Below are 11,786 nucleotides of genomic sequence, written 5' to 3' on the forward strand. Positions count from 1 at the left end.
CTCTGTGTGCAGTGTACCTCACTTCATACTTCACTTCATAACACTATCCACTAGGAATGAATGGAGGATACACAACATACCTATTCCTGTCTCACTTGACTTAAGATACTCTATAAAAGATCAAGTGGCAATTATAAACTTTATTACAATCTGAGGATGGAGATCCAGCATCATATACAGTATATGTTCAGATGTATATGCTAAGAACTTATTTCAGAGTCACGATTTGGTGCGCTGCTTTTCTGCGCCTCTGAACGATCCACAGACATCTGAACAACAGCTGTTTCACCAAATGGCTGCTGCTCCTGTCAAACAGTGGGAAAGTAGCTCATGTCTGAATACACTGACGAGTTTCACAAGACTCTCTCAAGCTGAGATGAATTGATGATGTTTTTCCACGGGCGCAAATGCTTGTTGACTGCACCTGGTCTCTGAGAAGACTTGTGCGTAGTGAGTCAGCAAGCTTACTATTTCTGTCATCTCTAACAAGCGGCGAGGAGACGGGGAGGGCGGCAGCGAGATGAAAAGCCACCTCCAGATTCTTTTCAGCAGTGCTATGGGAAAGGGAGAAACTAATAAGCATGTGTGGGACTGGGGAGGCGGAGGAGGGGGCGAGGTGAGGGGTGAGGCGCGAGGCCCGAGTCGGGGTGAGGGAGGAGCAGGTGGGGGGGCGCAGGATCCCATAAATCTTCCTCAGCGGTCGTAAGGGTTCACTTTGACAAATTCTTCATGAGCTCTCTCAGCGGAACAACAGCTGGAGCTCTCGTGGAACAGACTATTACTGTACCAACTGACAGACCTCCCAGGGCATGGAAAAACACTGGCATTCGATTTCGCTGTTCGCTGGTCATTCCGGTATAATTGAATAATTAAGAGGATGGAAAGACATTACAGCAAAAGGGGCGAGGTTATTCTCATGTGGGCCAATGAGTAAGAGTAGTGAAAGCTCTGAAAATTAGTCTCTAATTAAATATACATTTGCTGCCATGTATGCATGGTCCATGTCAGAATTATCACCAGGGTTAGAGCTCAGAAATATAAGTAGTGCTGTTTTTTCTCCTCATTGTCTCTAGGATATTGTTCATTAACACTGTTTTCCCTTGAGTAAATAGCTAAGATCAAAGCTTAAAGATCAGGCATTTCCCTCAAAATATCTGATTTTATGAAATTGACTAGTGCTTCTCTGCCACTAGGTGTCCATCTCTCTTCGCTTCAGCTTGTGAAAATACATACTGTCTCACAGGAAGGGAAGACACCAACTCCAGTGGACTGATTCCAAGTCACATGCAATTAACACACGCTGTGACATCCTATTTAATCCATTCTGATGGCTGACAAACAATTTGGATGATATGATTATTCTTTAATTGGCTATGCTTCATGGGTGAAGACCCTGATGTGTCACGTCCAAAGAAAGAATACTGGAATACTTCAAGGGCTTGCAGTGGAAATTAAAGCCTAATGAGGTTGCAGATACTGGTGGCGAGTTAGGTGAAACCTCATTTTGGAGGGGTACCATTTTAAAATACAGGGATTTTATGCAGCGTTAGCTGTTAGTTATTAAAAATCTTTATTCCCAGTGGGTAGGCTATTATCATTCCACAAAAACGAGTGGATATTTTGTGATACACAATGTTCAAACCACTCATATTATTCTGATGGGGCATGCTGGTTTTGGTGCGAATGTTTTTGTGTTGTTGTAATTTGTTATGGATTGCATTTATGGAGAAGTCGCTGGGAATGTTTCACCTGTGTTTCTACTGCACATTAGCTTGCAGTCTGCCTTGATTCAGAGGTTGTCACAGTAGCAGGAGAAGCACAACCACAGCAGACAGAGCCACAAAACTGTCTGTAATCACACACGGATTGTGAAATGCAAATGGCACAGTTTCAATTCTGCAGCAAAGGTAAGATACGTTTCTCTATACCTCTGGAATCCTGACATGACCTTGTGTGTTTGTGTTCTTGATTGGGGAGGCGGGGGAAGGGGGCATTTTTAACAGGCTTCAGCAGACATTGAGACAGACAGCAGGAGGAAAAGGTAGAGATGCGGTATCTCTAGAGAGAGAGAGCCACCACAGCCTGCTAGTCCCTGATGCCAATTACCGCTGTCACCCATCTGCCTTGGGCATGCAGTGAAATGTGTGATCTGTGACCTACTTTCTAACAGTAGTGTGACTGCAGAGCTTCTCCTCTCATCAACAAACCAAGCGCCCCTCCCCAAGGAGAGGGACAGGGATAGGGGCAGGCGCTATCATAGGGACTCGGAAAGTCACTTGACATAATGGTCAGATATAAGGATTTTCCTCTCTGCAGGACCTTCAATTTGCAGCAGATTGCAATGTATTTATAGACCTCCATCAACCCATAAATCCCACTCAGTGTTTTGGACGCAATCTAGTGGAGGTTGGGCAAAGCATTCAAATTGTATCAGACAGACGGCGTATTAAACTCCATTCCATTGTTGTTGTTGTTGTTTTTTTCTTGCCTGCATCTGCACTCATCAGAAATAAACTGACAAGTGAAATCAGATCCCCAGAGATATTCTTCACATCTGCCTTGTCTTCAGAATAGAGCCAATAAAGAAATGCAGAGACTTGAAAGTAACTGTAAGAGAACAGAAATTGAGAGACACGTTTTGCTTTAAAATCTCCTGTGGATTTCACCAATATGGGACTAAAGAAGACAAAACATACAGCTTGTATCATACCTTTACCCTCCCCTGTGACTAGCAGAGGGAGGGGGGGGGTCAGGTGAGAGAGGCAGGCCAGGCAGCTGCCTCTGTGTCGCTGCAGAGAGACAGAGTCTGCAGCAGCCTACAGCTGTGAGCATTTCTATCTCAGCTGTGTGCTCACTGATCCAAGGGCAGGAGCACTGCCAACGTTCCCACAGCCCATTGGAGGATGTTTATGCAGGGAAACAAACAGCATTAATCTTCATGACGAGGAGAGAGATACACACAGTACTTTCATTTGGTCCGTGGCTGCAGATGGTGTGTGTCTCTCCTCTAATTACAAACAAATGATTCTAAAGTATCTGGATTATATTTCTGTCTCCTTGTCCTCTCACTTACACTTTTAGTTTCCCTGAAACATATACACACATGCATGCACACATGCGCACATGCGCACACACATGTGCATGCATACACACCCACACACACACACACACACACACACACACAAACAGATACTAAGAATCGATCTTGGATCTAGGCTCTTAGCTCCAGGCTTGTTATTGGTGTTTTTCCTCGGCTAGTGTTCCTTAAGGTGGAACATAGTGTGTGTGTGTGTGTGTGTGTGTGTGTGTGTGTGTGTATAAGCCCAGCAGTGGTTGGTCCGCTGTAGGGGAGAGATGGGGGAGGGGGTGAGTGACTCAGCACTGTGATTCATTTGTAATTGGAGGCAGTACTTCAAGAGCACACACACACACACACACACACACACACACACAGTGTTCCTTGAGGATGGGTGCCCTTGTCAGAGAGGATGGGACTGATTGAGTGAGCCTGGTCATTAAGAACTGCTGCCTCCTAAAGAGGAGAGAGAGAGAGAGAGAGAGAGAGAGAGAGGGAGAGAGAGAGGGGGGAGGGAGGAAGGGAGAGAAGGGGACAGAGGAAGAGAGACCACAGGGTTTGGAGTGAAAGGGGACTGAGAGAGATCAATTGAAATACAGGCAGACAGAATGAGGAGTCACTGCACTTGAGCATGGATTCAATATTATGTAGGATTGATGAGGGCGTATGGGATTACACCCTTCTATATACGTCTGATCCAGTATGTGGCCTGTGACCCACGCAGGCCTGAGGCTGAGGTAATGCATCACTGAGGGAAGAGGTACAAGAAAGAAGGAGAGGTTTCCAATTGGTTCTTGTAACACATGGATGTCTCTGCCCTAAATAGTTGTGCTGGCTGGCAACAACGGCACATTACTTTTCCTGGGGAGCCTATAGGAGCATGAAGCAGCACCTGTTACCGTGCGGGGCAGCAGGTCAAATTTTTCCCCATGGCCTCTAACTCTGTCGCTGGCTGATGACATCATGCGAAACCCCTGGCCCTTGCCTGAACCCTGCTGCATGAATCAACTGGTTATCTTGTGGACACCTAGAGGCCACAGCGTATTGGACAGGAGGGGGCTTTGTGATTCATCCCTAGGAAATTACATTAGGATATAGTGGCAGATTTCTGATCTCCAATACATTGTAGCCTTATGTAGTGATGCTGAAAGTCATATGGTCAGAGTTTGGAGCCATGCAGTCAATACATGCATGAAATGAAATGAAATGAAATGAAACGAAAAAAAAGGACATGAAACGAAATGAAATGAAATACCAACAACATGCAACGACAACAATCATCAATTCAAAAAGAATGACTTTTCCATGTTAAGCTTCAGTTATTTAAGTCCACTCTTGGTTTGGAGATTAAATTGTTTCTATTAAGGAGTAGCCCACAACATAACGGCATCCTCGTCTGAGCTGCCCTCACAGCGCCTGGGGTTGGATGGGCTTTTGTCATGTCTGGAAATAGTCGTTTGGGTTGCTTTCGGCCTCTAAAGATGTTGGCTGCGTGCTTTCTTGGTGCAGCCACCCTCCGTAAACTGGTCGTTAACAGGAGTGCTCTCGGGACGCAGTAACATGTTTTAAAGGGGGTTATATGGGCCACATTTCTGCGGGCAGCCAGCGCTCACAGCTAGCCAACAGGCAGGGGCTCGCTGTGGCTCGGCGGGCGCCCCCCCGTCTTATCCCGGAGGAGATATCCAACACTACTGATCCCACGGCCGTCAGCTGTTCATTTTCCCCAGCCAGCTATGCCGTCTGGCTGCCCAGCAGAGCGGCTAAGCGAAGGGACATTGCTTCTTGCACAACGATAGGTTTATGACATGTTTGTTATGGTGAAAAGCCGGTCAGCTGGCCCATGTAATAGAGTCAAAATGGGTTTGGACCAGTAACAGCCCCACCTCCTTTCAGTTTATCATATTAGCTCATACTCCCTATGAGAGACCATCTACTGTGCAGATACATATAAGGTAGCCTACAACAGTAAGAAAAAGACATTTCCAGCCTAAAGATGCGTGTATGAGTTCTGCTGGTACTGTCCATGGTGCTGAAATTAACTAAACTTCTTCTGTGGCCCTCGCATAACGCGGGCAGACACATGTTTTCATACTCTATGATATTGTGTCACAGTAGACAATAATTGCTGTGGCTTCGTAGGGATAGTGATATGTTTTTTGATAGCAACCTCACCTGTCCGACCCACATTCTGACCGACCACTAACACTATGATGTCTTTGGGCAGCTCTACCATGAACTAGTCGAACCAAACAACCTCGATTACAGGCTGTGCGAGGAAATGAGTCATTTTATGACTTCCGATCTGCTCTCAGAGGCACAGAAGAACAGGTAATGATCCTCTGTGAAATCCAGTAATAAAAACACATAACCTATAATAATCCTATAATCAAATTTGGAAGGATACTATACAAATATGACACCAAAACTATAAATCCCTATTAATAACAATATTATGTGATAAAAAAAAATACCACTAGCACTATTGAGTTCCTATATTATTTTTCGTCAGGGATGGTGGCCTAAAGAAAAGCCTCAAATCTGCTACAATGTCGGTTTTCTCAGCAATTACATCTCTCGCCTGTTGATGTCACCCTTACTCCTCTAGCACACGGAGTCCCCAACCACACACACACACGCAGGCACGCGCGCGCACGTACACACACACACACACACACACACACACACACACACACACACACACACACACACACGCTTCAAACCCGGATGGATGACTTCACCGTTCCGCCTGGGTTTCCTTTATGATCCCGGGATCTCCCACTTCCCTCACCAGACATCAGCCAGCAACACAGGCGATCACAACTCTCTCTCTCCCTGCTCGCTACAGCTGCACCACATCCAGAGACCACAGAGCGACCACAGCACCACCCGGACCTCCGAGGCTGGCCCTGCATCCACATCTATTCCCCGACTGACACTCCAACAGGAACCCGGCAGGAGAAACCCAACCACTGCAACTACCACAAAAAGGGATCTAGGGCTATATCGATTATATAGCCACCGCCGACGACTTTTATCTTTTTTCCAAATCGCTGGTGATCCTTCTCCGCCGTGCCACAATGTCCGAGGTGTTGCCATACAACGAGGGGAAAATGAACGGCTACGGGGCGGACAGCGAGGTCAGTCAGATGTCCTTTAGCTGCGGACTGCAGGACACAAACGCCTTCTTCGCTGCATCGCAGGCGAAAAGACCCCCAAAGCTTGGACAGATCGGCAGAGCCAAGCGAGGTAAAGGATGGTTAAATGGAAAGGACTGACACTGGGGAGGTTGTCACCATAACTAATACATGGCCATACTTAATCCATGTATGACAGAAAATGCCTATGAGCAAACAATACGTATAATTCAGGGATTTTTGATTTTGTTGCTACAAAATATAGAATTTCCCCAACGAAAAATCACTATAATATTCCCATAATATTCCTAGGGACTTATAGTGTTTATGTGGTGCTCAGTAGTAAGTTTATAGTGACCTTATTGTAGGCTACTTCGTAGTATTTTTATTTTATTTCCTGTGGTATCACTAGAATATTCCTATATGGACTTGTAGTTTTGCTGTAATATTTGTATAGTATGCTCCTAAAATCTATCACAGGATTAGTCATAGTTGTTTATCCTAAGGGTTTGTTGAGCTCCAAAGAGCTCCTTTTGTATTGTGCATCGACGACAGTAACGTTGCTTACAGTCATGCACAAGAAATTATCTTTCTGAAAGGATACCCCCCATGCAACACCCATAAAACAATGGGGTTATGCCTAATAAACGCAGCCTCGATAAGCCTGGCTCGGCGCCATTATCGGGAATGCGTTGTTTTCATCAAGTGAGTCTACGCCAAGGTTTGGGATTTGCAATGGTGGATTTTATTTATTTATTTATTTGAATTGCACTAGAATTACATTTTGTCCCACATCTTTTGCTCTTTGTTATTTAGTGCGCTGTATTCCCCTAACGAGGACGGATACTATACAAATAAGTCAAAATATGAATATCCTATTATAGGAATATTATAGTGATATCATAGGAGATAGAAGAAATCGTATCATAAAGTACGACAAACTCACTATTGAGTACCACAGACACACTGTAAGTCCCTCTAGGGATATTATAGCAATATTATAGTGATCTTTCCTCAGGGTCTTTGAAAACGTGTGTAACTCAGATGACAGTCAGTGTGAGTAAACATCATCTTCCCTTTTCTCTCCACAGTGGTGATCGAGGACGACCGAATAGACGAGGTCCTGAAGGGGATGACAGACAAGTCGTCACCTGGCGTTTAAACAGGAACGATGTCTTGCAGACTTTTTTAATTTTGATCACCGATTTGAAGCACTTGTCGGCTGTGCATGTTCGAGGATTGCAGGAGAAACGATGGCACGAAGCGAAGACAAGGATGGGATGAGAAAGGGAATGAAGGAAAAAGAAGGGAAGATGGAGAAGGCAAAATGAAGAGAAAGAGAGAGAGCGAGAAAGAGAGAGAGACTCTGGAAAAGACCGAGATTTATCATGGGATTGCTGGCAATTCTCCAATCGAATCCCGATTTTAACTACTGCTGCGCAGCAAGATGTTGAGATGGCGGACACTGCTCTGTGTCTCAACCTCTGCTGAATTTATGATGGATGAACTTGTCATTACTTCACGACCATCTCTTTCTTTCCAAAAGCGCTGTAAGCAACAAAATACTGCAACTGGAGGCTGAACCTAAATTCAAGCCCTATTTCAATAAGTTGTACAGTAGGTAGGCTAAGCTCTCAGACCTTCCCCCCCTTTACGCTTTGCTTTGTTGATTCAATCAGCGACGGTGCATTCAAGGGAGCTGTCCTTTCAGCACTGGTCCAATGCATTCCTGTTGCTGCTAACGCTTTTTAAAGACAGACCAACCAAACTCTCAAGTCTACTAAATAGAGGAGACCCATTGTATGTAAAAACATATATCCGAGGATGGTGCAATGTTAATATTTTCTTTATTAGCCCCATTTATTTTGGCCCCACTCCTTAAATTCTCCTTAAAAAACACCTTAATTGAACCATAGGCTACAGTTTCTTCTTGCATTACTCCCCAGTGGTTAAGGGTGCAGGCTGGCGCCTTCATGTAGCTAATATACACCTGCACATATCTATTTTTTTTTTTTTTTTTTACATTTTCAATGCTCAAATATCGACAGAGGCCAGCAGAGATGTGGAAATTATAGTAAATGTTTGAACTAATAGTCATGAAATTGATGGGAAAAGAAAAGATGTTTTCTATTATTTGGTTATTTTAATTTTGCAATTATTCGTGTTTTCGTCTTCTATAAATTAAAAGTCGACTTTTTTCTCCATCTATTTGCATGAACTTTCGCTCCGGTGCCAACACAGGTGCCACCACTCTTACCCTGGCACGCTTCTTTTTAACAAAATTCATATTTGTATTTTTATATCTAAATATTTGTTATTTAAATGATATGCTAGTCTATCGTCTTACAGTTCATCAACAAAAATATTTATACTTCAGAGAGGATATACTGATCGAGACTAGGCTACATAACGGAGAATCTAAGAGATTTGGTTGACTGGTCTCATTCTATATCAAAGGTTGGACGTTTTTTAAAGACTAACTGAATGTGTCTGGGGTTTTTGCACACATCAATGTTAAACTATTATTAAGAAATCGTATACTGTGACTTGAGCTTCGTTGATGAATTTGTTAGAAAATGGCAGTTTTAGAGTATATTGCACTGTTTACGAGTATCCTCAAATAACACGTTGTTATTTGACCGATTTTGGACATTACAGTTATGTTTTTTATTTTGTTTATTTTGTACCATTCTTTTAAAGAAACTGGATATGGTTTGTTGTGCATGAAACCTTAATATTTTCAATAATGAAACATCGTTTTATGAAGCAAAAAAGCAACAAAAATGTCATGACATTCTAAGAATGAGTCATTGTATATTATGATGCCATTTTCACTGTATTTGGTGAACTAATAAATGGTGAAAGAACATGTAAATGTGATTCTTTGGTATGGCTTTTGTTCCAAGACACAATCACTAAAAACTATCCATTGGAAGCCAACAATCAATGAGACAAAGCCAACATCAGAGTAGGCTCAGCTTTCTCTGTAAATGAAAGTTAGTAGAAGGAAAACCACATGCAGCACATCACCTCACCACATCTTAGGGTCTGAACCATAAAAAAAACAAATAATACTAATAATCTACTGAGCAAAGAGTACATAGAGTTGAAGCATAGGAAAGCAAAGGGCATCTAATTTTAACATTCCATCTTAGTAGCATTGGGAATCACTGAGGAACTGGCCTAGGCCTCCACAGCCGTCACCTCCATGACTGTAAATGCTGATCCTTAATTAAACAGTGAAGAAGGAACAGTGGTCCATCTGTTAAGCTGTTAAACAGCTCTGTGCTAGCCGAGACTAGTGAATCCATTAAACCAGAGACCCCTGGGGATCCACGTCTGGCCACAGGATCATCTATCAAAGTCTGGCCTCATCGTGTTCCCATAGCTATCACACAAAGCCTACAGCAGGCCGTGTAAACAGCAGTTTCTGTTGGTGCACCAACCAGGTTGAGACATCTCAATTGTCACACAAATTACCAATACCATGTTCATTAACCTCAAAAATCAAGGTAGCCGTGTGCTCTGTGGTTTATTACAGCAACAGATTTCTAAGATGAGGTAAGATGAAGTCTACTTCTACATTGTTTGCCAACAGTGTCAGTCAGGAAATTGTGTCCATTGATATCACCCCTCTTCCACTCACACAACACTGCACTGTAAAGTGTTAAAAACAGCAGCATTGCATTTGCTTTCCTTGAAATCTCACTACAGTAAGGTGATACCCATTATTGAAGTGTTAGGGCTGCCAGATTTTCCAAGCAATTCTGCTTAGGGTTTGAGCAAAACTGCAGCAGCAGCATTCAGCAAGCTTGTCAAAACATCTACAATTGCCACATCTATAAAAAGCTGCATGTTCTGACAACAATATGTGAACAACAATCCCAACACTACTCTTGAACTGCTCTTCCCTCCAACCACAGAACATCAACAAAGTGCCATCGCTATAAAGTCCCTCTCCCCCAACCATGTTCCCATCACTGAGATTATTGACTGTCCTGATAACATCACCACTGGACTGAATCAACACACAGTGCTATTGATCCTGTTGCTGTTGCTGTTGTTGTTGTTGTCGTGTGTGTGTGTGTGTGTGTGTGTGTGTGTGTGTGTGTGTGTGTGTGTGTGTGTGTGTGTCTGTGAGTGTCTGTGGCTGTCTGAGGCCACGGACAATTACATTTTCACAGTAATGGGCAGCCCTGGAAGGCCGGAAACGGATTGACATATTTGGGCAGATATTGTCTCAGCCCTGCCCCGCCCCTCTCTCTGTGTGTGACTGTGAGCATGTGATTTTCTGGACAACAATTATAAAGCCCATTCACAGAAGTCCTACTAGTTAGTGCTGCACTAATTGTTCTGCCTCCAAGAGGAAATGTCGGTAAAATTTGAATGTTGTAGTCTTTTCAGCCTCAAGAAGGTGCAAAGAATGAAGAAAGAAAACAGAGACACATGTTTGTCTTAAAATATGCCTACAAAGTAAATCAAAATATGTCTCGAGCATTTGAGAAAGAGGTTTACATTAGTAAGTTCTAATACAGGATAGATACCTGACTGAGGGACAGCTAGGGAAACAACTAACGTACTGCTGTTGTACATTATCCCTCTGAAGAGACTTTGCCCTGGATTCCGCCATCATGTTGTAGCTTTGAGGGTCAGAGGTCATTTGTTGGAGTTGTAGATATAAGTCAGGGTCTTCATGGCTCCTGTGTCCTGCCCTAGCAGATGGGCTGGGAGAGCAGGCCACGCCGAGGTCAACACAGACATGCTGTACATGCCTCCCCAATGGTTTGTCACCATGTAACACACAGACACAGAAAGAGATGGACAGAAACACAAACATGACAAGCATGCACACGTGTGAGTGTTCAAAACAAACAAACGCTAAAGCATGCTATCCCTCCCTCTCTTTCACTGCTGTTGTCTCTCAAGTACACAAACACACACAAAGCACAGCTGAAAGCCACTCTCCAACAGTTCAATCTGAGAGGGTGTAGCGGTAGACAGTAACAGTGGCAGACAGCTTTGATCTATGATTCCCCTTTCCCCCCATCCTGAGTGGACATCCATTAATATTCCTCCTCCAGTTACATAACCCTGCCATCCAGTATATAATGCCATTATGCTGTCCCAAGGGAGACTGGCACATATATACAGTACAGTTCAGAGCGACCTGCACTGCATCTAATGCAGATTGGCATCCATTGACATGTGATTCCCTCTACACTATCTACACTGGTCTACACTAACTGGCAGAGGCTCCATTGGCTATATAGGCGCTGACTAAAGAATTACAGAAGAAGTTGGGAGTGCAGCTGCAGTGAGGAGACATGCAGCAGTTCAAGGGAGTGCAAACTGTGTCGAGAACTTACAGAGGTGCCGCGTAGTGATGATGGAGCACGTTTAAACACAAACACTGACACCGTGAGAGTTAAAACACAAAGGCCCTGGGTGAAAACATGCAATAGACCTTTTGACTTGCACACACCCCCCACACTCCCAACCCAACACCCACACACCAAAAGCACTCAGGGCCAATCGATACAGACAACCGAGGGGAAAGGATTGAGTGCAGAAGGGGG

The 11,786-nt window shown here is 43.9% G+C and overlaps 1 protein-coding gene across 1 annotated transcript; it reads left to right on the plus strand.

Moving 5' to 3' along the window:
- The first annotated feature begins 6,153 nt into the window (after window positions 1-6,153).
- On the plus strand, window positions 6,154-7,414 carry camk2n2a (calcium/calmodulin-dependent protein kinase II inhibitor 2a). Its single transcript, XM_071926921.1, has 2 exons — window positions 6,154-6,322; window positions 7,302-7,414. Exons 1-2 carry the CDS (start codon window positions 6,154-6,156, stop codon window positions 7,370-7,372), a joined length of 240 nt encoding a protein of 79 aa, XP_071783022.1. The 3' UTR covers window positions 7,373-7,414.
- Window positions 7,415-11,786: the final 4,372 nt, after the last annotated feature.

The sequence above is a fragment of the Centroberyx gerrardi genome, chromosome 13 (assembly GCF_048128805.1).
Source record: "Centroberyx gerrardi isolate f3 chromosome 13, fCenGer3.hap1.cur.20231027, whole genome shotgun sequence".
Lineage (NCBI taxonomy): Eukaryota > Metazoa > Chordata > Actinopteri > Beryciformes > Berycidae > Centroberyx > Centroberyx gerrardi.

What these genes read in the sequence shown, in the direction of transcription:
- camk2n2a (XM_071926921.1), top strand. Translation starts at nt 6,154, where the DNA reads ATGTCCGAGGTGTTGCCATACAACGAGGGGAAAATGAACGGCTACGGG. An exon ending in GATCGGCAGAGCCAAGCGAG is followed by an intron (nt 6,323 to 7,301) that starts GTAAAGGATGGT and finishes TTCTCTCCACAG; the next exon opens with TGGTGATCGAGGACGACCGA.